Raw genomic sequence first — 27,380 nt, 5'->3', positions numbered from 1 at the left:
TTTGTACATGTTTATGCAGTTAAATTTGACATTGATAGAAAAAGAGTGGCTGGAAAATAATCAAAACGTTAATACAAGTAGGACCACCTTTCCTTTAAAATCTGACAAATATTATATTCCTACTTTACAACAAATTTTAACAAATTTAATTCTCCAAGCAGCTTTTTAAATATCAAAACAAAGAACTAACCCGATTTCTACAAATATTTGCATATCATCAGCATTTTATGAAAAAGTGTATGGTTATTTTGATTATATTCTGTTATTGTAAAACTCTACATAAAAATGGTTTCATAAAATGAATCTTAAGTCTTATCGTTTAAACCTAAAATTAAGAATTACATTAAATGATATTCATCGAACGAATTTTGCTTCGTGATAAACTTTTTTTCAGTTGCACATCAAGAATGTGGAATACTTTACCTAGCTCTGTTTAAGACAAATGTAAAATGGTAAAGTGAATTGTTTGCTGTCACTAGGCAGGGCTTGAAAATAATTAGCAGAATGGAGTCATAAAACTAGATGTTTGCGCTTTTATGCTGTAAATACTTAAATAATCTAATTACTATTTATTTTTTTTTCTCTAGCATAAAAAATCAAATATTTTACGACATACACATAGTCCATAGTACAAAAAGTCTCCGTACAGCAGCTTCCTTTTGTTCATTCTGAGATAAAATATTTTTTATAACAATATTCTTAAAACAAGTATTTTGAAAATTACAATATCAATTTGGTAAAAATTTGAAGGTGGATACTAACTTTTTTTACGATATTAACACTTTGTTTTTACATTTATTCCTAGTACTTTTTTTCAAAAATACACTAAAATTAAGCTCTGTGCGGAGACTTTTTGGGCTATGCGTATACATTTATTTGTTTAGGTAATAACTACACGCTTTATGTGAAGTTGAAATAACTCTAAGCTAGTTCCAACTGGATAGCAAAGGTTTTTAAACATATATTTTTTTTTAATTTCTTTCTAACCTGGTAACATCGTTGGCCTGATGGCCCATTGTAAACAACAAAGTGGCATTGCATGCAGCATACAGGTTGTTTATTTAAGCCCAGAGGTGTGCAGCGCGACTTAATTGCCCAATTGCACCAAACACGATGATTATTGTCTTTGAATTTGAATCGTTTCGGTTTGCAAGTTGCAAGGGGCTCAATAACATACCAGAATTGCTTTCAAACATCCGATGGCGGCTGGATCCGCCTATCCGCAGCAAGTTTTGTCAGTTCCTCCCTATTGGCATGGCATGGCATGGCATGGTGGTGGGACAGCACCAAATAACACACAAGAAAAATAAAAAAAAAAACAAAGTGGTATAAAATGTAAACTCTCTTGGAATGAATGTATTTTTATTCAAGTTGGAAATCAGGTTTACACGATTTCAAGTTTCTTCTCTTTGCTTGACTTGACTGTGCCCCAGCAGTGTAGTGAGTAGTGCCTCTGTCTAGTTGAGTTGCGCCCAGCTGTCTGGTTGAAAATTGCTTTGGTTCTGTGTGATTGCACAAATACAATCACGAGAGAAGTGTGTTTTTGTCAATGTATATACGATAGCAATTCACAATCGCACGTCAATGGTTTTCATTGTGTGCTTAACACTCGTTAGTTGTGCACACAGTACAGCTATTCTGTGTTTTGATTCCCGTTCTCGGTGAAATTTCGAAATTTGCCGCCGCTATTGTGTCGTCGCCTTTGGTGTCGTATTAATAATACTTTGACATCTGTCAAATGGGAACCACGAGTGCAAGTTCATAGGTGCAAGTGATTTGACGAAATTTAACAAACCAAACTCTATAAATACAAACTGCCAAATATTGAATGTTATTTCTTTCTTTGACCTTTTAAATAAAATCTAACTGTTTATAACTGTCTAACTATTATTAATACTGTCCCCCTTAAATGGTCACTTGCGGTCAACAGCGTGTAATAGTGCCAATGGCAACGGTAACAAATCCTTTTGTCAGCGGCAACACATTCGCGTCGTCAAAAAAACCAAAAATAGCATTTAGCATAGATTCGATAGTGGGCGACGCGCCAACATCTCCGTCATCTGTTCGTTGCGACAGCCCTCCGGAACGGCCATTAAGCTCGAATAGTAGTGGAAGTAATTGCCAAATACAGTATCATCAGCGGAAACCTCCTCAACATCATCAGCCATTGGAATTAAGGAACACCGAGGATTTCCGGCCAATCGATGGAGATGCGGACAGGCAAAATGCCAATCCCTCCCCACCGTTATCTGTAACACCACCACCACCACCGGCAACATCAGCGTCTGCACCGCAAACAACTTCGGTTACTTTGAATGGCAGGCCAATTGTGGTGCCCGGTCTACCAGCTGGACTGATAAGACCGTTTCCGCTGCAGCCACCGAATGATTTGAACAAGGCGAATACACAGCCACATCATCCTGCGCCGCTTCCACCGGGATATATGAATAACCAGGATGCTGGCATTTTAAGATTACCTCACCATGGAGCACCGAATCCTCATTTTCTAGCTGCCCAGTTCCAGATGGCTGCAGCTCTAGCCCATCAGCATGGGCAAGCTGGACCTGGATTAATGTTTCATCCTGCATCGCACCCGCAATTCGGTGGAGGTATAGTCAGAGACAGTTACCCGCTTTATCCATGGCTGCTAAGTCGACACGGACGAATATTCCCACCAAGATTTCCCGGCAGTAAGTACAGAATTATGTCTGCTAAGATATTTGCTATACTTAAATACATTAGATATCTCCATTCTAAATTAAAAATTTTAACTTAGCTTGCAAGAATTTTAATTAGAACAATCTTTCTAAATTTAAAATTCAAAGAATGTTTTTGTTTATTCAAATCATCTAATCCAATCTTCAAATTAGGGTCTATGAATTTATAATCCAATTTTTGATGATACTAAAATAACTTCGTCTCAAATTTTAAATAAGAAATTAAATGACTGTGATATTGCTTAGAACTACGTAGTTTCCAAAGTACCTATCAAATTAGCCGCAAATATGCGACACAAAATTGTAGGTCCCTCTCATCCCTAAACATTTCTGTAACATTTGAAAGTTTGGTGACTTTGCCTTTACAAGCTGCACTGTCACCAAATTAGGTTTTCTCAAAGTTGTTTCTTGTAAAGTTAGATATGAAACGAATGAAATATTACATAAAATACCACATTTCATTATTTACGGACCCGTAGTGAATAGAACGTGAATTAAAATACCAGGTCAACATTAAAATTAAACTGAATTTATATAACCAAGATCAATAATTATTTTTCAACATTTTTTTAACTGCTTTAAAGATTTTGAAAATACTATAGTCAATATAAGAAAAAAAAATATATCAATAATTTTTCACGACAAAAACTTCGACGTTCAAAAATAATATTTTTTAATTTAAAACATTTGTTCTTTGACATTTTGTAACTACAATGTAATAGGGTACCCATTTACGTAGTTAAGAAATACCTTACACTTAATACATTATTTATAGTGTCCTTAAGGAAAATTGGGCCACAGGTGACGGATCGTGAAGCATCGTTTCCGATGTTTTAACCAGTTGCACCAAAACTAAATAGTCCCTTGCATTTGCAAGCATCTTTAAAATCCTCATACTTAGATTTTGATACCATTTCCAGCCTTAAAGTTTGCATTGCAAGGATTTCAAAAAATTAAAAAATTAAACATATAAAATAGAACACACTTGCATTTCTCTAACATAAATTCATGCTTGCAAAGTTTCGTAGGTGATTTGTATTGTTTGGAATATTTCTGTTGCTGATCTATAGGTTTTGACTACATAAGAGAGATTGATAACATTTCCAACTATTGAAGGTTTATTCCGACAAAAAATTGATTATAATTTAATTTAAATAAAAAAAATACGTATACGCCCAGTTGAACATTTGTATAATTGAACTTTGATTTCACACGAAGCTAAACAAAACTATTTTGTTTAATCATGAAGAAAAATAATTCCATCTAAGCAAAAATGTTTTTAAAATTTCACTATTCATAATCACTACTCAGCCACATTTTCTATAAAAAAAAGCAACAATTATTTTACTCTACTATATGAAACTTTATAAGAAATACTTAACAACAATTATAACTTTGTATTTTTGAACAAAATATACATATTTACAAACATGTCATCTTTATAGGTAAATATAAATAGTTTTCAAATAAAATTTCATAAGAAGTGACTTCTTGAAGCACGAATTTTCAATATTCAATGATACCACAATCGGATTATAATGAAAACATAGAAAATACAACTTTCATATGATTGATTCAGATGCATTTTCTAAATTTATCATACGAGAAAATAATAATAGAATTTGATACAATTATTGGTTCCTACCCTATTTGAAATTAGAAATACACAATTTTTTCTTAAATACAAATTAAATTGGAAAGCCTTGTAGAAAAACTATTTAGGTACTTTTTCCCTGTGATTTGTTAACTATATGAGTGCGTTTACATTACTCATTGCAGATAATTTAATTTTCTGTTATTACTTGCTTAAAAGCTGGATCTTCTTTATATTCCTTTGAAACTGACAGTTAAGACTCTGAGTGGAAAAAAACATTGCCTTAAAGTGTTAACTCTTTTATTATTTTATATACGACAATCAAGTTAGCACTACATTTTTCGAAATTTAAAAAACGGAGAATGCAGTTAATTGGCGCTTTTTTGTTTAAATTAGTTGTGGGAAGAAAAAAATCCCAAGCATTATTTTTACTTCCATTTTTTTTAAAAAAGGCAGTATGTAGTGCTAACTTGACTATTCACACTTATTTTGAGATTCGTTTTCGATCCAAAGTTATTCGAATTCGAGAAGATTTTATTTTGAGATTCGATCGATTCGGAAGTTGCTGATTCAATCGGAAGTTCGTTTAAAAGAAAAAAACTAAGTAAACTTTAACTTTTGAATTATTCACGTTCATTCATTCACGTTCAAATATTTTCTGGTAAATACGAGTAGCTAAAGAATTATGTAAGTTTTAACAATTTATATACGATAATTAAACGAAATTGGACATTGACGAGTTTTTTTTGTTATTTTGTAAAGGGCACAGTCACATTCTATTTGGAGCAATAGGGAGCAAAACGAAGTCCTGATAAGGTTGATGGAGGAGAATCCGGAGGTAGCAAAGGGTTTTCCTGTAAACCTCGTAGATGCTGAGCGGTTTTTGAGTAATGTTTCGAATAAATGTCTCATTTCTTCCTTTTCCTCGTGGTGGAATTTGAAGTTTATCCATTCTGTGCAAAGTTTGACTTCTAGTTTATTTTAAACTATTTTTATGCACTTGGATACCGATGATTGAGGCAACTTAAATGTCGCATCTTTTCCGACTCCAAAATCTCGATGTCTGTTTATTTTGTAAGCATTATTTTAGCTCTCCTTTTTCAAAAATTAAAAATTCAAAAAATGTTTCAAGTCAAAACATTCTTCCCCCAGTTCCTGTCAAAATGTATTCCAAAAACACAACCAAATATAGCTAAAGGCACACAAAAACGAAAAAACTAATATTTAAAATTTCAAGCTAAAGCTGTATTCTTTCAGCTAAACCAAAAGGTCTTTTAGATTCCGAATCTATGAAATAAATTATGATTATGATTATGAATTTTTTTCTTTCAACAACTAATTTATACAACAAATAATAGTCAACTAAAACATCAACCTAGCACTACATACATTACGGCCAATTTCTTGACAAAGTTCTAGTCCCTAAGATTCAGTTTATTGATAAATTACAACACGATTGAGGTGTTACGCATTTCTTTATCTAGTTCGCAAGCGTTAGTAACCTGATTTAGATTCCAGTTCGAAAGAGAATTTTGATAAGAATGATTTATTAGACCCTCAAATTTGGTTCAAAAAAGTTTTTACTATATTTAAATTCCAGCCTTGGATTGTATTTAAGACCACAAGGACATCCAATCTAAAATAGTCATTATTTCAATGGACATCAAGACAATACAGATAAAAGTGAAGATAAATCTGTTTAGAATGATCCTTTTTGACATCATGTGAATCTGAAGAAATATGTATGTAGAAATACTAAAGTTATATTGAATTGTTACATTTTTCATCTCGACAATTATCTTTTGGCTAAATCTACTAAACATGATTTCTTGAAACTTTTTAATTGTACTTTCTATAATTTCTATCTATCTCTATAATTGCTAATATCATTCGATTATTTTAGAGATTGCAGGACTCGAAACCATGTTATCAAAGTAATTTGTTAATTGCCACACCAATCTTTGTATATGTAAATGTATACATTTATCAAAGAACAATCATTTTAAATAACACAAATCTGAAACTTGAAGACACAACTTTTATTTGGAAAAAAACTGAATATTAGAACCAAATCGTAAAATATGTACATAAAGATCCGCTCCAATTAAAAGAAATATTTCTTTTTTATTTTTTTCATAAAATTTGAGAATTTTGAGTCAGAACTATCTACATTGTGCAGTTACATTCAACCGAGATCTAAAATTCCTAGAACTCACGAACGATGTAAGAACAAGCTCGAGTTCTAAAAATTTTAAATAAAAGTTCCATAGATAAACCGAGTAGTACCCGTGGCATGATGGTTAGTGCGTTGAATCAGGGATCATGACGAAATCTAGAATGCCTAAAATCTCGAATGCCGAAAATCTCGAAAATAAAACAAAAATATCTAGAACGCAAAAATCTCGAATCCACAAAAATCCAGAATTAACAAAAATCTCGAAAGACTCTATCTAGAAAAAATCTCGAAAAAAATATAAATTCGAGATTTTTTTTTGTATTTTTAACAGTTAAAAGTCAATAAAACACAAATACACCAGTTTACCCAATATTTTATTTTCTGAGCAAGAACAACATTTTTTGCAAACAATAAGAAAGGTGCATGTGTGGAAATGTGTAATTATATGATTGATAACTTTACTTGTCAACTTTAAGTTTGTTAAGGAGAAGTAAGTTATCCAGAATGTATGTATGTATGTATGAGACAATGTTTAAAATTCGCGCGAATTTTAAACATTGCCTCAAAAATTCTAACATACATTCTGGATTTTTGCATTCGATATTTTTTTTCTAGATTTTGGCATTTCGAGATTTTATTTTCTAGATTTTTGTTTTCGAGATTTTTTCCATTCTAGATTTTTGTTTTCGAGATTTTCGTATTCGAGATTTTTACTTTCTAGATAATTAATTTCTAGATATCGTGGTAGACCCGTTGAATCATGCTGTCATGCCAGAGGTCTTGGGTTCGATCCCTGCCTATGCCATCTTAAGCCTTTTCACGGGTACTGCCTCTTGCGAGGAATTGACAAATTCTCCAAGAGTAACTCTTGTCATGAAAAAGTGCTTTCTCAAATTAGCCGTTCGGAATCGGCATATAAATTGTAGGTCTCCTCCATTCCTGACAACATTACTCGCACGCAGGAATGGTTGAGAGTTCTAAGTCACTAGGCCCTGGTTCTTAATGGACTGTTGCGCCACCCAATTTATTTATTTTTAGATAAACCGATAATTACTAGATCGAGATTTTATTTTATTTTCGAACTTTGTCAAGAAATTGGCCAGTATTAGTTCAAGTAAAGTCAATATTTTATAGATGTGCTTAGTTTATGTTCAGAATAAAGAAAAGAATTCCACAAAAAAAATTGACTAAAATTATTTTTAGAGCATGTGACTTTTGTGTTCCTTTTAACAACGTTATCATTTTACAACTAGTAGTCATTTTTTTTGTCTGATTCTTAATTTTCATAGAAATACAAAAAATTAGAAAAACTATGGCCTAGTGCAAATCTAAAACGTGCCTTTTTTTTGTTCTTTTGGAGATAAAGGGGACCAATAATTTTTATCCAAATCCGAACGACAACTTCAGAAAGTATTTGTCAAGAATTTATTTTGGAAAATTTGTCAATTCTTCGAAAGAAGCAGTACCCGTGAAACAAACTTTTAATTGACAAGGCAAGGGATTAAACCCAAGACTTCAGGTATGACAGTCGTGCGCACTAACAACAACTCCACGAGTATTACCTACTTTTGTATAAAACTTGTCTTAAGACTCCTTAAATAAGAGGGACAAATCTATCATAATTTATCATATCAACAGTTATACTTTCCCAGCTGACAGTTTTACTTATATAAAAAAGGATCATACGAAATAAAAGCAAGTATTCAGTGTTTTCAAATTCACCTATTAAGAAATTTTGAATATTAGGGCTTGTTTTTATTAAAATACAACTTAACTTGTAATAGGTGTAAAGAATCTTATCTTATCATCCTTGCAAACAACTTTGATTAAAAAGTATATTACAATAAAAATGGTTTTCGCAGGGAAAAATGTCAATTGGGCTGTTAATATTTTCTTCTGTTAATTAAATTAGGTTAGTCTAAATGTTTTATACTGTTAAGACGACCTTTCCAGAAGTAGAGCTAAGAGAAATTTCCAATGTCAATATTTATTTATTGAAAATAATAGTAGTTGTTTCTTACTTGATTTTCGGGAATTGAATCTTAAAAATAATATTTACTGACAAATTAATTTTTGTTTCTTACAAAGATAAGAATAATATTGAAATAAAGAAGATTGATACTCTAACGATTCAAGAATCAGTTCTAAATTGCAAAAGACTGATACTCTTACAACAAAAAAATAAGTTTTTAATTATGATTTGATTTTAAGTTACGTTTAACTAATTATACTCTATACAAATTGAAACTGACGAAATATAAACATAAGTTAATCTAAGCTTAATTTATTTCATCTTAAGACTTAAATAAAAATTCGTGCAACGAGGGCAGCTAAAAAAACAAAAGCAAAACGCCCTACTTTGACACCATTAAAATTAAAAGATGCCTTTTTAAATTACATTCATTGTGTTCCGTCACACGGACCTTAATACACGAAACAAAAACAAAAAACAATTTCTTTTGAAATCATGTTTATTTTTTATTATTATTTTTTTAACACGCACTGATCGCGTCAAACCCTAAAAAAGTGACACGAAAATAAATATGAAACAAAATGGCAAACAAGAATCTGACGTGCTCGACGCTCTTCAATGCAACACCCCTCGTGTCATGGCATTGCCCATTCTCATGTTGATTGCCTAACTGACAGATGCATCCAAGTGTGATATTTGATCACTTTTTGATTCCATTTTTTATTAACTTAATAAAAGGTTTGTTCGTTTTTTTTTTTATTGTACGTACGATTATGTGTCCCTTGTTTTGTTTTTGATTTACTCTTGGTTATGAGTGAGCCTTATCCGTGTTACAGATTTCTGACGTTCCGTTTATCGACAGCGGGTATCAAGACTTAGGGGTGACCCTCCTCCTGTAGTTAGTTATGTGGTGCATCTCACAGCAAATGGCACATAATAGAAGTTAATTATTTTTGTCTGCCATCCCGTTCCCGACCAAATATCTGTACCTCTACATCAAACCAAACTTAAACGGATGGATGATACCATCGTTGGTTTATTGAATCTTCTTTAGGCGGAATATTGCGAGCTGAGCTACTCTAAAAGTCATTGTTTGTCATTGTCACTGCTCCTTTATAGTTGCTGCCATCCAATTATTATGGAAGAGAGCGTATGGTGGCTTCTTGGAATGCATCGGGACTCCAGGACACCCTTGTCAGCTGTCAGAGTATACGATGTGTTACCCGATGATGGGTTAAGGATTCTTTTCTCTCTCTTCTTCTTGCACTCTTCGATCTTGGAATTACAAAGAATTTTATTATTAAAACGAATAATAATCTACCTTTGAAGTGGACATGGCATAAATATGTTTTGTGTTTGTTAAACTACCAAAGAAAGTGGCGCTCGAGAAATATAATTCATAACGAACGCATTCAATAGCGAACGGAACATCAGTCAAAAGGAGCAACAACATCTTTAAATATAAACTAGTTTTCTCGGACTCGTCTATTATAATGGAAAATTAGGTGATGGACATTTCAGTTTGGCTCATCAAAGGAGATAAGTTAGAGGTAGGAGTACATTGACTCTATAGCTAATAACGATGTACAGCTGTCAAAATTATAACATGTACACAATATGGGATGATGATTAATGACATTTAGGTTAATCATAGACCAGGAGGAATATGCATGAAACTGGGCAGTTTAAGCTGGAAAGGATATTCTTTTCAGTATTTTTGGTTAATGAGATTTTCATAGAAGGAAAGGTTGTAATAATTAAAAATAGAGAACATCAAACTTAAGAAATTAGTTAATTTTAGTAATAATAAGGCATGCATTATATTTCTTACATTTATTTTCATTTAGAAAGGTTTACAAATAATGAAAACGATCTAAGTCTGTAGTTTTCTTTTGCAATTAAAAGTGTATTATAAATAAATTAAAAACAATCATCAATTTTCGATGCTTAAACTATGAAACACTTTACTAAATTAGTCTAAACTAAAACAAAAGAAATTGACAATCAAAAATGATGCAATTACGTTAACCTTTCATTTCTGGTAAAACAATCGTGTATCTTGCACCATAGAAATAACCACTGTAACATATTTTTTAATATTTGTGAAAAACCATTAATTTTTTAAATTTGTAAACATAACATGTCCCTTTTTGGTCCTGGAGTTTCTTTTGAGTTTACCCCACAAATATTTCATTATTTTAAAATCAAACAACTTTTACGGGTCCTCTGTGGAGGTAATAATATTCTTTCTACAAACTTTTATGTATGGAATGGCTTGATGGTTAGTGCGTAGGGCTGTCATGCTAGAAGTCTTGGGTTCAATCTTTACCTGTGCCACCTCTTGCTTTCTTAAATGAGCCGTTCTAATTTGGCATATAAACTGTAGTAACCAACCTTCACTGTCAACATATGTCAAAAGTTCTGGTTCTCTCCGGGCTGTTGCGTTACCTAATATATTTATTTAATTAACAAATTTGTATGAGTGCATCGGTTTATTATCTTGCTTGATTACGCGGGTTTTGTTGGAAAATCTATCAATATTATAGTAGGATTTTACATGAAAATAAAAAAACAATATACCTCGTATGAATAACACCGATAAAAGTTAGAGTAGAATCTTAAAATGGATGGGTTTTTGACATTTATACGAGGCTTGAATGGATCTTATGTGATTTAGTTTTAAAATGTTGGTACGATTGATATTGCATTTGTAACTCGATGGCTGTGTTCGTTGAGTACTTTTGCATTTGGAAACATAATCATGTGCGTTTTCCATTGGGGGAAAAAATCAATCTATTACTGTTGATATTATTTAGTTTTGTTAGTGAAAATGGACTATCTTGGCTTATTTTGTTTCGATGTTTCTTATGAAGTGCAAGTGAGATAGTTTGATTCGTGTCTTTTCAACTCTAATCAGGTATATAAAGAATTGAGGCTAGCTTCAAGCTCGCTTCAACACTACATTTTAATATAGTAGTCTACAAACAAAGCTTCTGCTTGAAGCAATTGTTAAATTAAATTTTTTGTATAGAATCTCAATTTCCAGATGTTTTCTTAACATTTCTTCTTGAAAACTGTCCATTTTATTAGTTTTAGCTAGTTTTTTTGCTATGTTTTTTATTATAATTCTGACAAATCTTCTTTCAGTTGTACCAACTTTTAAATACAAAAATCTGGCTTCTGCGAATAGTTTTTTGGCAATTTCTCACTGTTTTATATATGGAATACCAAAAAACGCACTTATTAATTGGCACATATTAGGCATTAAGATGCTACCTCACCTATTTAAGTTCAGAAATTAGAAAGAACTAGATAAATTATAGTCCTTTTTAAAAAAAAATTGCCTGGGTTTGGATTGTTTTACTTGAAAAAGTATTATCATGGTGCGGTTTTTCTATGTTCGACGTAGCCTCAAGGTGACGATGGAAGTTTTATATACAAAAAATAAATACAAAAAACTGCAAAACTGCCGTAGCCATTCGGTGCCGTTCAATAAAAACCCATTATGACAATAATTTAAGTTTTGTATACAATACATTCATTTAAATTTAAAAGACATTGAAGAAAGCATTTACTTCTAAAGTCGAACTAGATGTTTGTTAAAATCCGGAAATGTTCTTCGTTTTCTCTGACTGAAGGGCGCTTTGCTATTTTGTCCTTCCTTAATTCTCCATTTGTTCTTCAGTTTTTTTAAGCTAAATTCAAAAATATTGGAATTAAATGAACTATAAAAATTCTCCTTAAAAGAAAGAATAATTTTTCAATTGAATTAAAAAGTTTATTTCATATAAAAAAAGAACAAGAAAATACATTTTATTATTTATTTAAGGCAATATTCCCATATTTTTCACAAATTTTAGCATTACTGTAAACAAAACACTGATACCACTGATTGCTGTGTAATTTTTTAATTAAAATGGAAAGTAAAGTTCAATTATACAAATTTCAACGAAGAAATTAATTTTTAACTTATTAATGCCTTCATTTCTGCTATATTTTCATCATTACACGTAGCATTAAAGTAAACAATACAAATTTATGCATTAGATTAGTGAGTTTCTTGAATTGAACTGAAATAAAAAATTCCTTACTAATTAATGAGTATATATCAATTAGTTTTTCTTAAAGAAATATCTTAGAAGATATTAATCTGAAATTGCAGTAGATAGTATTAAAAAAGACATTTGTTATTCTATTGTCTTCAATTCATTATGAAAAACTTATTCAAATTTTACTAAGTTAGATTTTAATCTCTTTCTTGTTTTACATTTGTTTTTGTTTTTAGCACATATTCTACACAGTTCTAAATAAATTGTTGATAGGTTTTTCAAGTTATATCTTAAATTTTTCTCAAAAACGGAAGATATCGTTATGTTTTTTAAAAGAGATATTTTCATAATTATGTTTAATACCATAACTAAGTTTTAATCGTTTTTAAAATATTCTTTATTTTATATCTGTAAATATCATTAATAATTTATGTTATTTATATATTAAAAATAAAGGGACCTGGTCAAGAATAGAAGAATACAGATTTTCAAGTGAAAGTTTAAAAGTTCGATATTATATTCAATTTTAAACAAATTTGTTTTTTTTAGTTGATGCTTAAAACTTTTGCTATAGTGCTCTTAATAATCTTTAAAATGACTTTTACATCGGAGAAATAGTAGCCAAATCCCTTAACTAATTAATCTTTTTCACTGTTAAGTAATTTTTAAAATTTAAGCTACACTTTTTCGGATATTCATGAAAAATGACTCATTTCAAAGGTTATTGAGGGCAATAAGAAACCTATTTTGAAGAAAACGACTTTGCAATAGCTAAACTAAAGTAGAAATTGTCGTACAAATGTCGAGTAACTAGTATATTATTTTTTTGGTAATAGTTTCTTGATTTGTTGTTCTTAAACATCATAAAAATCATAGAAATCATAAATGAATGATACTAAGTTAGGTAGACGTTCGTGAGTTAGCAGCCAGATAAAGTTTCTTTTTTCATAGCCTCTAAATTACTTTACAAGATTTAAAATCTGTACAAAACAATTATTACATTTTCCTTAAAATTGGACTGTGAAAATTAATACAAAAAAAAAACATATTTTATATTCTTTTTATTGAATTTTTGTGAGGCTACTTCTTGTAATTCGAAGTTCATAATTTCTTTGTTGTCAGCGCTAAAATACGTTCATATAACTCGAATGAATCTTGAAACATACACTATAAGCTTTTACATAAACAATCATAAACTGTAACATAACTAAAAGTCGCAAAGTTAAAGTGACAAGCGAAATCGTAAATACACTGAAACAAAAAACTATAGACAACACAGGGAAGTATGGGCCAAACCGGAGGAGGCTCTTCTCAAACAAAGTGAGTCTATCACATCTTCCCTTTCCTCATCATTTAAAGAGATAAACAAAGAAATAAATATTATTAAAACACAATTAAACGATCTACGCACTATTAAACACGAAAATGAAAAACTTAAAGAACAGCTTGAACAACAATTTTAAGCCATAATAAACATAATGGAACCTAGGAACAAACTGAGGAAAAATTCCAACAAATTGAAATTAGTAGCGATGCACTTATATAAGGTGTTCCTTTCTTACCGACGGATAATCTTAAATCTATGTTTGATCACTTATGTGGTCAAGTTTTGGAATTTCGAGGTGTTCCCCAAGGGTCTATTTCGAGACCATTACTTTTTACAGTGTATGTTAATGAGCTCCCGTCTCTAAGCTATAACTCGTCCATACATATGTATGCCGATGATGTTTAGCTTAGGTACAGTTGCCAACAACCGTCGTACCTTTACATTAGAATCGTTTTTCCACGCTCTAATCGAAGCAGAGATCTGATACCAATACGCTACTCCTATCTTTTTTCGAGCCGTCAATTTATCGTTCATGCAGTTTAATTGTGGAATTCCCTACCTCAAACTATAAAGATGATAGGCTGCACTACACGGTTTAGAATATGATTTAGACAGTATTTTGAGTCATTGCGATGATTTTAACTTTTGTTTCTTTTGTATGCTTTAAAGGTGTTCTATAAGGTGATCTAATCAGACGTTTCTCTGTGCGGTACATTCTAATAAGCAAACATTCAAAAAAGAAATAGATCACCAACTTTAGTTGAAGACATTCATTTGTCTTTCAACGTTAAAAATCGTAAAATGAGTGCGGATGACCATAATCTTAAATATGGGCGGTTTACCCCCCTACAATGTCTTCCCGACTCAGACACCGATATTGAATGTGAAGAAGTGTTAGCTACTCCAACAGTTAAAAAAATTAAAATACCTTCTATTTGTGTATTACAACAAACAACCCAAAGTATACACGCTATGCTTAAAGAAATTAAAGTCCATGACTATTGTATAAAAAAAATGTCCATTGGCATTAAAATAAACTGCAACAAAAGTGAAGACCATGCAAGTGTGTGTTCCCAACTAAAATATAAAAACTGGCAATTTTTTACTCATGACATTCAAACAGTGAGGTCATTTAAAGTTGTTCTTTTTGGGCTCGATGAAATGCCAATTGAAGAATTAAAAACTGAATTGAACGTACTTGGTTTAAAATGTGAAAACATAAAACTAATAAAAAAACAATATGAAAATTTCCTTGATGTTTTCTATATAGTCTTTCTCGAACGCGGTTCAGTTAAGCTTGCAGATCTCAAAAAAAAAATTCCATCTGTATTTAAAACACAAGTGAAGTGGGACTTTGCCCGACGTCAAAAGCAAAAGTATACACAATGCTTTAACTGCCAGATGTTCGGACACGGAGAAAAAAACTGTCACATCAAGACCCACTGCGCGATCTGTTCTGAAAATCATGAAACAAGTAAGTGCAAATCAACCAATATCAAGTGTGCAAACTGCAGTGCAACACACAAGTCCAATGACCTCTCATGCTTGAGCCGTAAAACCTTCTTTGATATGAGGGAAAAGCTTTCTAACAAGAACAAACGTCAAACTCAAGTTCTTAAAACAATGCACCACACGCATCAGTCATCATATGAACCAAACACCTCTGATTTCCCACCTCTCTCAACTCACCGGAGAGCACCCATGCAAGTAAAACCGGTTTCTATGCCTGTTTCTGCTCCCACTGGCAGTGGTGCTTGGTCGAACAACAATACTTTTACTGATGATAGCACCAGTGCTCTCTTCTCTATGGATGAAATCAACCAGCTTACTGCGGAGATGATAATTTTGTTGGGTAAATGCAAGACCAAACAAGACCAATTTAATACTATTGCACAATTAGCAATTAAGTATCTTTATAATAGTAGTAATAAGTAATGAATAGGACATCCATGAATATAATATGTTGGAATGCTAAAAGCATTCGATGCAAATCCATTGAATTTTTTGCTTTTCTTAAAAAGCATAATGTAGATGTAGGTTTAGTGTCTGAAACTTGGTTAAGTTTTAATGACAAATTAAATAATCAAGATTATGCTTGTTATCGTCTTGATAGAGATGAGAGAAGGGGGGGCGGTGTTGCCGTGTTAGTTAAAAAAACAATACGACATGAATTAATTCCAATTGTAAATACAAAAATAATTCAAAACTTGGGAATTAAAATACCTTTTGCTAATGGAAGTGCATTAAAAATATTTTCTGTTTATTTTCCGGGAGGTTCAGCTAGTGCGGAAAAACGTTTTCATTTGAATAACGACTTGAGAAAGATGATAGGTATAAATGATAAATATCTTATTGGGGGTGATTTTAATTGTAGGCATAGAAGTTGGGGTTGTCTAAGAGCAAATACATGGGGTAATATTCTTGCTAGCCTTAACTCCAGGCATCAATTTGAAATTTTGTACCCTCCTCACCCAACTTACTATCCTACTAATAATAGATCAAACCCATCAACTATAGATTTTTATTTAAGTAATATGCCTAATCTTTTTAACCAACCTATGGTCATAAACGAGCTTAGTTCAGATCATTTACCTGTTCTTATAAAATCTTTTGATTCACCTATGGAAAACAAAAATGAAATATTAGACATTAAAAATGCTAATTGGTCTAGATATAAAAAAGAAATTAGATCCAAGTTGACATGTATACATGCACCTTCAATCGATGTCGTCGATCAGCAACAAATAGACTTTGCAGTTTCTTGTTTCACGACTGCTGTTGAAGAAAGTGTTGACATTTCAGTTCCTAAAAAACAAATATTATGTCATGACAGGGCCAACTTATTACCACCTAACATTTTACGTCTAATAAAAACTCGGAACAGCAACCGAAGAAAATGGATAAGAACAAGAGACCCTCATTATAATTCAGAAGTTAAGGTACTTAATATCTTAATAAAGGATTCAATTTTAGCTTATAGGAACCAAGCATGGAATCAAAAATTACAGAGATTAGACAAAGGGAGTAAACCTTTTTGGAATTTAGTCAAAATAATCAAAAAGAAAAATACGTATATTCCAGCTTTCAAAGTTGGGAATAATGTAATGATTTCAAGTGTTGAAAAAGCGAATGCCTTGGCTGAAACCTTTTATGTAAACCATTTGACTACTACAGGTATCCCTTGTAATACTACAGTTGAGTCAGTGGTCAGTGACTCAATCAATTTTATTAACTCAAGTACTGCAAACGATATTTATGGGCATGTTTCATTTCAAGACGTCAAAGATGTACTTATGGCACTTAAAACAAGAAAATCTGCGGGTTTTGATGGTATTAAAAATTTGTATTTAAGGAATTTGCCAAAATCGGGAATTAAGTTCTTACAACTCTTATTTAACTGTTGTTTAAAGGTGAGCTACTTTCCTAATGTTTGGAAAACAGCCAAAATAATACCCATTTTGAAGCCTGGTAAAAGTGCAAATTCACCAAGCAATTATAGACCAATAAGTTTATTAAGCTCACTAAGCAAATGTTTCGAACAGATTCTAAAAAGTAAACTTGTGTCTCAAGTGACTAGAAATAATATTTTACCGCTTGAGCAATTTGGCTTTAGGGCTCACCACAGCACAGTACATCAAGTTCATCGAATTACCAAACACATTAAAAATAATTTTAGAATGGGTAAAAGTACGGGCATGGTACTCCTTGACATTGAAAAAGCATTTGATACTGTTTGGCATAATGCATTATTACACAAACTTTTAAGACTCAATTTCCCAATGTACCTTATAAAGACCATTCAATCCTTTCTGTCTGAAAGGAAGTTTAAGGTTTCAATAAATAATTGGTTTTCTGAATCTTACAATATAATGGCAGGTGTACCTCAAGGCTCGGTGCTAGGTCCAATCTTATACACTATCTTTACCTACGACTTTCCATGTTTAACAAACTGTGATAAAGCTATATTCGCTGACGATACTTGTATCTTTTCATCAGATTCAGTTGGTTTCATTATTGAAACAAATCTGCAATCTGCTCTTAATGTAGTTCAAGATTATTTGTTTGATTGGAAGATAAAAATAAATGCCTCAAAGACTCAGGCTATCTTTTTCTCAAGAAAAAGAAAAGCCTGTTTCTTGCCAAGCAATAATCTTCAAGTTGGTGGAATAAGTACAGAATGGCGTTCAAGTGCTAAGTATCTTGGAGTTCATTTAGATAAAACTTTAACTTTTGGCTTGCATGTACAAGAAGTAATCAAGAAGGTTAATATAACTATCAAAACTCTTTATCCATTCATAAACCGCAAATCTAAACTGAGTAATGATAATAAGCTCCTGATATTTAAAGCAGTTTTTCAAGCAATTATGTTTTATGGTTCACCGTGTTGGGGGATATGCGCAAAAAGCCATATTCGTAGACTTCAAATAGCTCAAAATAAAGTTTTAAAAATGATTCTGAAGCTTCCACGGTCGTTTTCAACAGCTGAACTTCACGCTATGTCAAACATAGAACCAGTTCTGCAAAGAATTGACAAAATCAATGTACGCTATAATTTATCTTGTTTATCTTCAGATAACATATTGATTTCAAACCTAGCTTCTTAGTTATATATAATTATTATTGAAAGTACATTTTCGTTCTTTTTTCTTATTTTCCTTTTTAAGACTGATTTGTGATATTAATTTTATAATTTACTTTAAATTTAGTTATTTATTATTATTTTTCTATTTATTTATTCTTTATCTATTAATTTATTTATTAACTTATTTATTATTTATTTATTTATTTATTTATTTATTTATTTATTTATTTATTTATTTATTTATTTATTTATTTATCTATTTATATATTTCATTATTTATTTATTTATTTATTTGATAGCTAATTTATTAATTTATTTATCAATTATTTGTTTAATTTATTTAATTTATTTGATTTTTTGTTTATTTATTATTTTTTTGTTTATTATTGTTTGTTCATTAATTTATTTACTATTAATTTTTTTTTTTTTCTTTGTTTGTTTTTGAACTGTCTTATATATATTTTGTTATTTATTTATTTAATTTTGTTTGTATATTTATTTATTTAATTGTTTATTTATTTATTAATCCATTTGTTAACTATTTACTATATAATGAATATATGTAAAACTTTAAGTTGGGTTTGATTTAAATACCTCACCGCCCACCCTTCTCCTCTCTAAATCCTCAAAACAATTTAATGAAGGTTTTTATGTAGCTTTTCCTTCAATATACTGTTAGTTGCTTTTCATTACTTGTATTAAAAAATTTATTATTTGTCAGTAGTAAGGTAGATTTATACCGTAACTCTGTAAATTGTGCAATATAGTTTAAGAAAAAATGTAAGAATATTCTGCTACAATAAATACAATACAATACAATAAGGTATTATAGTAAAGTCTTTTTCATTGATTAAATAGTATAAAGCAGTTTTGTTTATATTAATATTTTTTTTCAAGTCATCTTGCTTAAAATTTAGCATTCATTCATTTCATGTAAACCAATTGTAAAACTGAATCTAGTACTACCTTAAAAGATATTGTATCTTGCTGTGCAAGACTAAATAATATGTAATAAATAAATACATAAATAAAGATGATAAAGCTTGCAAGCTCCAGATTCTTAAGATTGATTTTTAGAAAAAGGAATGATTTTGATATATATAATTATAGCAATTTAGGTTATGACCGGTCTTTATTCAGGTTTGAAGATTTATATTTGTTGTACAAAACGCATATTTGGTTAATTGCGCTTCTCAGAAGTTGGATCTTGCTTTGATAACCTTCAATCTGACATGCTTTTCTGAGAGGTGCAACAACTTGAACAAACTTTGTACGTTCTCCAAAGGTAAGGCTGAATTATGCTGTAGACAAATGTTGAGTTTTCTCCTTTAGTTTGCATTCTAATTTGTTAAAATTTGAAATCATATATGTATTTGTTTTTTTCTTATGATCATGATTTTAAAAATTCATTGCCAAATATAAAAGAGTTGAAAGATGGGTTTAAATTGGTAATTATGTATAAATATAATATCTACCTATCAATTATATCCGATAAACAATATTTAGAATTAAAGTTTAACGAAAAAAAGGGTAACTGACAACAACGTCCATTTGTTTGTGTAAGCGTATGGTAGCTCTATTCTTGCAAAATGACGTATCACAACTTTGTTGTTACACCTTTTAAACTATCAATTCGTTCGCTTTCTTAAAGCTTCTGAGGATATTGAACACATCTTTTTTTTTCAAAATAATGTATGCAGATGCCAATAAACGAAAAAGTCTGGAGCGTCAAAACATTAACAATTTAAATACGACAAAATCATTCGCAGAATTTTGAAAAGCCGCAAAATATATCAACGGAAGAACCAATTTATTAGCTGCATCACTGAAAGCGTCTAAACTCCGTATTTCTTTCAAGAAATTACTCAATGCGCCGCAACTTTTCCAAAATACACGGCTCCGTTTTTCAAAGGTGAATATCTTGATGCTACATTCTCGACTACTGAGCTAAAAAATGTAATTGAAAATGCCATAATGGGTAAGACTCTGTGTGAAGACCGAATTACAGTAGAGTTTTTAGGAACTGTTCCATAGAATTCTTATCCGTATTGACAGAGGATTCAAAACAGGATTTTTGAGAGCGCACCTTACCCCTTACACAAAAAAGGGTCTTATGATGTACCGGAAAATTATAGGGAAATCTCCTTCTTGAATTGTTCCGTAAAGCTTTTCAGTACTCTAATTTTTAATAGGCTTACACATTGGACCGAAGAAAGGAATATTAATGCATTTTAAGCAGGATTTAGAAAGAGCTATTGGACTATAGACCAAGTATTCAGTTTGACAAACATTGCAGAGGACTTCAAAAGATGGAAACAAAAACCTTACGCCTTTTTTGTGGATTTTCGTGCTGCGTTTGATAAGCTTTATAAGCTTGGGAGTATCAAGTAAAGTCGTTACCCTTGTCAGAGCGATTTATGAAAATAATGTGGCCTACGTATGGGATGGATATAGGATATAGGTACTCATATACCCGAAGAGTTTTCAACAGAAATGGGAGTTAAACAAGGCTGTGTGTTGTGCACACTACTATTTGTTTTGTTTATAAATGATATCTTGGAGGAATTCGAAAGTTCGGAAGTACTCGGATACCAGGACTGATATTAGAGGATGATATTGTTTTTTTTATTGAATCGGTGGAAGGAATGCAGCGTATGGTGAACAGATTGGAGACATACTGTGAAAATTGGAATCTGTCAGTTAATTTACATGAGAAGTCTAAAATAATAATATTTCGGGGTGGAAGAGGAAGGTATGTAAATAATGAAAAGTGGATATACAAAGATGAATATGTTGCAATTGTTCGAGAGTACAAACACTAAGGGGTCTTAATAACATCTAACCTCAACATAAGCATTTTGAGTCCAAGCTAGTGTAATCGAAAAGAGCAGTTTCTTCTGTATTGAAACGTTGCATCCATAGTTCAAAGCTAAAAATTTGTCATGTGACAGCAGCTTTTATAATCCTTTATGGCGGGCAAGTTTGGGGATGTTGCCATAATACGAGGAGGTGAAAAGGTTTCTCAGGTATACAACTGAACCTCCATTGTTCTTAAAGACCTTAAAGCTGCATTTTGACTACATTATTAAGGTAATTGAAATGGACGAAGAAAGATTGCAGAGACAAGTCCTTAAAAAGATTTTATCATCCAGGAGTAATCTAGTCAAAAAGTGGGAGGAGTTGGCTCTTAGCTTAGGTGAAAGTATCAAATTTTCAACCGGAATAAGCCTTTCAGGTCTTAAAGACAATTTTAAAACAATGATAGAGAAGTTAAGCCATGTCGTGTATAGAATTTTAAAGAGGAAGCTCAATCTTCGCAACATGGAATGGAATGAGTTACAGTCAACTAAATTTAGATCTTCAAGAATGCACATATGACCCTCCTCAACCGCTTCCACATAAGTATGATAAATGTTAACTGGCGAACTATTCAATTTAAATTACATTCCGCATCGACTAGATCCTACGCGACCTTTGCAATCTTAGTGAGTGAGAAGATTTTTAATAAAGTTTTTCTAACTAACTATAAATTCGACTAACAAGTTACATAGAACAAATTCGTTCATTTGATTTTTATTTATAAATAATAACCTTGGCCGATTTCACACTATAGTTTAGATTTTCAAATATTAATGTTAATATTAATTGATTGCTGAATTTTGGCATCCCTTATTGTCAAAGAGTTAAGTTACAAATATTTTTATACATTTTCTGGTGATCTACGAATATCATCCGAATCTGCAAATCGTTCCATGTTTTTTTTTTTCAAGTTGTCAATTTTTTTAATAATTTTTTTCTTATTCTTATTTATATCTTAAAAAAGCTTTCTTTTCATAATTGTTCACAAGGAACGAGATCAAGTATTGGCCTTCAATAGATTTGTTTTATTTTAATTTATAAATTTAGTTCTTTTAATAAATTAAGTTTATTTTCTGAAAACAGATGCTTTTCTCACATAGCCTTTCCAGAAAAGATTTGTTTTAACTGCGTACAAACGCAACACTTAAGAGTATTTGAATACAATTTTTTTTATACGAATTCTTTCCTTTCTAACTTAACCACATATTTGCAAAATTACTTTTTTATGATGGTATTTCAAGACTTTGAACCTCTTTTTATTGAAATTTGAAAACAACCAAATAGAGAATATAGATCATCGATAAATTGGGTATCAATAGAGAATTGTAGTAAGGGAAATTATTAGTTATTGTGCAAACTCTTTTTTTTTTATAAATAAGAGGTTAATAAAAGATTTCAGCTATTTTGTAAAAACGTTTTTTCAACTTTTCGATGTTATTTGATAGATTAAATATGTAGAAAAGTGAATAATTACATCAATAAAACACTACAATTTATATAATGCTTTAATTAGGGGGATTTGGCAGAACACTGCACAATATTTCAGCTCATATAATTTTGAATACATTAAGTTCAAAGTGAATCTGTAAAGTGTCTAATGAATTTTTCATTTCAATGTAAATTACAGATAATTAAGGCTTGTGTAGTTTAATTACACAAAAAGTCAATCATGGTGAGTTCAAATACTTTAAATGTTGTTAATGAAAATAAGGAAATGCAAATGAACAGCTCAATTAAGCGGGAAACATACTTTCGCTTATAAATAAATTAATAACTATATTGAAACAAATTATGTAAGTGACAATCTTCAATAGAACTTCCTTTAAAACTGTCACAATTTGAGGCAATTTAAGAAGGGCTGTACTCATTGTATTTTAGACGGACAATTTTGTACCTTACCTTACTATTTTCCTACATAGTTCCATATCATTTTCATTCCATCGTACATGCACTCAAAGCCACAAATGTACCTACTCTTTCATAATGTTTATTATCCATTATATAATTAACGAGGAAATTATATCAACATTAACTTGTAAATGTACTTGTAATACCATGTTTTTAGATATTCAATTTAATTTAAATTAATGCATTAAATAGAGACAGACTGGCACCATTTTGAATATTAAGTTATTAAACATCAAATGTACCCCATAATTAGTTTTTTTAAATAACGATACACATTTTTAAGGTGTAGAATTTTTTAAATCTAGCTCAAATTACTCTGTTGTGTTGTTGAATGTTGAATAGAGGAATATGTTTTTAACTTCGTGCAACAAGATAGAGTGTCGTGCCGTGCATGTTATTTTTATTCTAATGGATAAAAACTGTCGATTTGATGTTATATTTTACACTGCAATTGGGAAGAATGGAGGGAGCGGCTGTGGAAGAGAATGGCATGGGACATGCTGCATATATCCGCATGCCTCAATTAAAATCGCATTAACAAGATATTTATCTATAAGCGAGAAAGATAAATGTACACATATGAATGTATTTTTTTTAAGCCCCTCTGTTAACGTATTTTCTTATGAAACCTTCAACCGTATCTAACTCTGGCTAATAACTAATATTTAGCAGTTTGAATTGGAGTCTATTGAGTTTTTATATTAAATTATATTAAATAGCTTTTTCATAGGATCATTTACAAAACACTGGCAGCTATTTATCTAAAAATATTTCGAACGTTGTTTTTTACTTTTAAACAACTTTTAAATAGGGTAAAGTGGAGTAAGGTAGAGATATTTGGGACACTTGAACTAATCAATCATCAACAATGTGCCCTTAACGAAAAAGTGTAAAACTGATAAAGTTCATACAAAGTATGCATAATTTATTTTATTTGTGTTTAAATTAAGCTTCTGGACCTTTGTGTTTTATTTAGCATCCATTTTTCCAAGATTAAACGTGGATGAATGTCAAATCTTTCGCCAGCTGTATTTTACCCCTTAAAGTAGGTTATATGTTAGTGCATGATTCCCAATAGCAACAATGGCAACAATAAAAGCCTTTGCGAATTGCGATGAATGCCAAAGATTGCATATATGCATCACTAAAGCAAAGCAGCATGCACCATGGCTTCGGCGGCAGTGTCTTAAGCTAAAGAGCAACGTTAAAGATGATGCGCAGTGGTGGTAAAGTTGCATGCCACCAGCATCATCCGCCATCCAACATCAGCCACCGATCGGTGCGGTTTTCTTTCCTTTTGGAAGATGATACTGCACTTCATTGATGTTGATGCTGTTGTTGGAAACCCCATCAGGCATGCCACTACAATGGTTAAAGTGTGCAAATAGCTGGCGGTTGAAGCGTTTTCGCTCCTATACAGTGTCTTATCTTTGATTTAGGTTGTTCTCGCTGGCTTGGTGATGAGATGCAAAGGCACCTTGAATGGTTTTGCCGCCCGTTGCGGATCATGGCATTTGTTTATTGTTTCGTAATGAGGTATTCGTAATCAGCCACGAAACAGAGACGCTGTCGTTTTATTTTTGTATTTTTTGAAATGTAAGCGGTGTAATGTCAAAGGCATCAAAGGAAATTGTTAATATACATACATACATACTATGTTATAAAGCTCTAGATGTTCTCAACATTGCATATGTCATGAATAAGTTTTATGAGTACTTTGCCCATGTAATTTGGCTTAAAGAAAACGGCCTACCTTTATTGATATAGAATGAACTAAGAAAAATTTTACTCCACATTTTAGTAACACTTACGTTAATCAACCACTCCAACTTGTCATATGTCTGCATCGAAAACAAGTGTCGAATACATTATACATAGATATGGAAATTGCACAAACCCTTACCAATATTTATTATCTATCAATATCATAAATGTCAACAACTGCAATGTAACAAAATGCAATTAAAAGCAATTGTATCTGCCAATAAAAACTTAATACTTACGTATCAAACGAAACTCAAGAAATAAAAAAAGAAATACATAATTGCAAAATTTTATAACGCTAACGGTAGCTATTGAATTTCAATTAAATTCCTCTCGACGATCGAAGACGAAGACAGACTATAAACTCATATAATAGTTGTTAACTCCGAACGCATCCAATTTTAAATATTAATAATTTCTTATTCAACCGGTTGATGGTAGTTGGTTGAATCTATCAACATGGCAGAACCGGCCAGCATCGGCATCAGAGATCAGACATCAGGCACCAATTCTAGCCTGTGGCAGATATTTGAAATACAGATACGATCATAAAGCGTTTATGCCCATATGTATGTAGGTAAAAAAGAAGTTTGTGATAAAGGCGAGACACACATTAGAACGTCATAAATTATGAGAAAATTAGTCCTAATAAATTAACGATAATTTAGTCGTAATTTCTTTTTAATTTGCACTCATGTTCCACTCTATGCAACTTCAATGTTCAACAACAAAATTTTTTAACACAGAGCCAGATGAGAAGAGATATCAACAGAAACAACAGCAATGCAGCATTCTTACATGGTTGCCATCTTCTCTTTTAATTACTTGACAAATTTGTTTGCAATTGAATTGCAATTTTATAATAAAAATAACTACGTATAACTTTTGAACATAATAAGTTTTTTGAACTTTTAATTCATTTCGGGCCCTAGTGACTTACAACTCTCTACTATTCCTGTGTGCGAGTAATATTCTCAGGGATTCAGGGGGCCTAAAGTTTTAAGCCGAACCTGAACGGCTCTTTTCATAATAAGAATAAATCTTGGAGAATTTGTCAATTCCTCGCAAGAGGCAGTACCCTTGAAAAAAACTTTAGATGACGTAGGCAGGGATCGAACCCAAGACCTCTAGCATGACATTCCAAAGCACTTTTTTTTAAATTCATTTTTATTAATTCATTCTTAAACCTATCTTTAAGCTAGACAAAATTTCATAAAACTAGCCTAATTATCCATAACTTACAACTAACTTAATGGTCCCATACGGACACTCTTAGTTAAACTATAACACTTAAAACTAATGCCTTTCGGCCCTAAGATCTATTTTACTTCATTTAAATTTTATTTATTTTTGTATTTATTAGAAAATTTTAACAAAAAACTAATATCAATATCCAGTCCAACGCACTAACCATCATGCCACGGGTACTTCTTAGTTGCTATTCTTTGATCTTACTCTATGCGCATCAGAACAGAAAGTTTAGTTTGAGGCATGTCACTGCAATATTCAAGACTCCAAAAAATAATGCTTCTTTGAAATAAAAAGGGCACTCCTGCAACTGACTTAAACCTCTTGGACAATATTGAACGTATAGCATTTAGATTGATTGGTGATAATACTATAGTAGGATCATTTACGTCGCTCGAACACCGTCGTAAAGTTACCTGTCTCACCCTCTTTTACCGTTATGCTTTTGTGAAATAGCCAGCTGCATTCCTCCCCTTAAACAGTTCAACCATAATACTCGCGCTTCTAGGAATGCTCATCAGTATACCCTCGAGCCCAACTTCGGTCGTACCGTCAAGTACAGAGATTCATTCTTTAGCCGTACTACGCGAATGTGGAATGCCTTATCACACTGTCTTTCCCAGTTATTGCAATATTCAGGAATTCAAAACCAATGTGCACCGACACCTCCTTTCAACCTCTCTCTCCCTTTCCTAGTGCTCACACTGTGTCTGCATAATAAGGGTAGTAATATCCCCTTAAGAGTGTGCTTATTAAAAAAACAAAACAAAAAAAAGGGGGAATAAAGCCCTTTGAGTGCCTCAAAACTATTCCACTTCAAAACTAGTAGCACTGTTAACTTTGGACTGTTTTGATGTGACTTATTTTGAAGTCTTATCATGTGACGCTCCAAGGGCAATGAGACGAATTAATTTTTTTTTTGTTTTCCATCAATCATTTGATTGAGGGATTGCAAATAAATCATAAGATTGTTTGAATAGTTATAACATTTGGAAACATTTTAAAATCTAGCACTTCCTTACATCAAGTTTTGCCGTTAACCTTGAGTACACAGCTCTAATATGTGTTGGAAAAAACTACTAAAAAGACTGAAGTCCATTAAATAGATTTGAAGAAAGTACTTTCAAAATGATAGCCGTTAGAAAAGGTTGAATTCCTTGAACATTGTGGAAATGTTTTATATC

At 31.5% G+C, this 27,380-nt stretch overlaps 1 protein-coding gene across 1 annotated transcript in view; it reads left to right on the top strand.

Moving 5' to 3' along the window:
- The first annotated feature begins 1,423 nt into the window (after nucleotides 1-1,423).
- Nucleotides 1,424-27,380, top strand: part of LOC129941435 (homeotic protein empty spiracles) — a 34,009-nt gene continuing 8,052 nt past the window's right edge. Inside the window, exon 1 of the mRNA XM_056050061.1 lies at nucleotides 1,424-2,690. Within this exon, the coding sequence (XP_055906036.1) occupies nucleotides 1,910-2,690 (781 nt within the window). The 5' untranslated portion in view covers nucleotides 1,424-1,909. The remainder of the gene's footprint in view (nucleotides 2,691-27,380) is intronic.

This window comes from Eupeodes corollae, chromosome 1 (assembly GCF_945859685.1).
Source record: "Eupeodes corollae chromosome 1, idEupCoro1.1, whole genome shotgun sequence".
Taxonomy (NCBI): Eukaryota; Metazoa; Arthropoda; class Insecta; order Diptera; family Syrphidae; genus Eupeodes; species Eupeodes corollae.
Note: the sequence above shows the minus strand (reverse complement) of the source record. Positions and strands in the feature narration are given on the sequence as shown.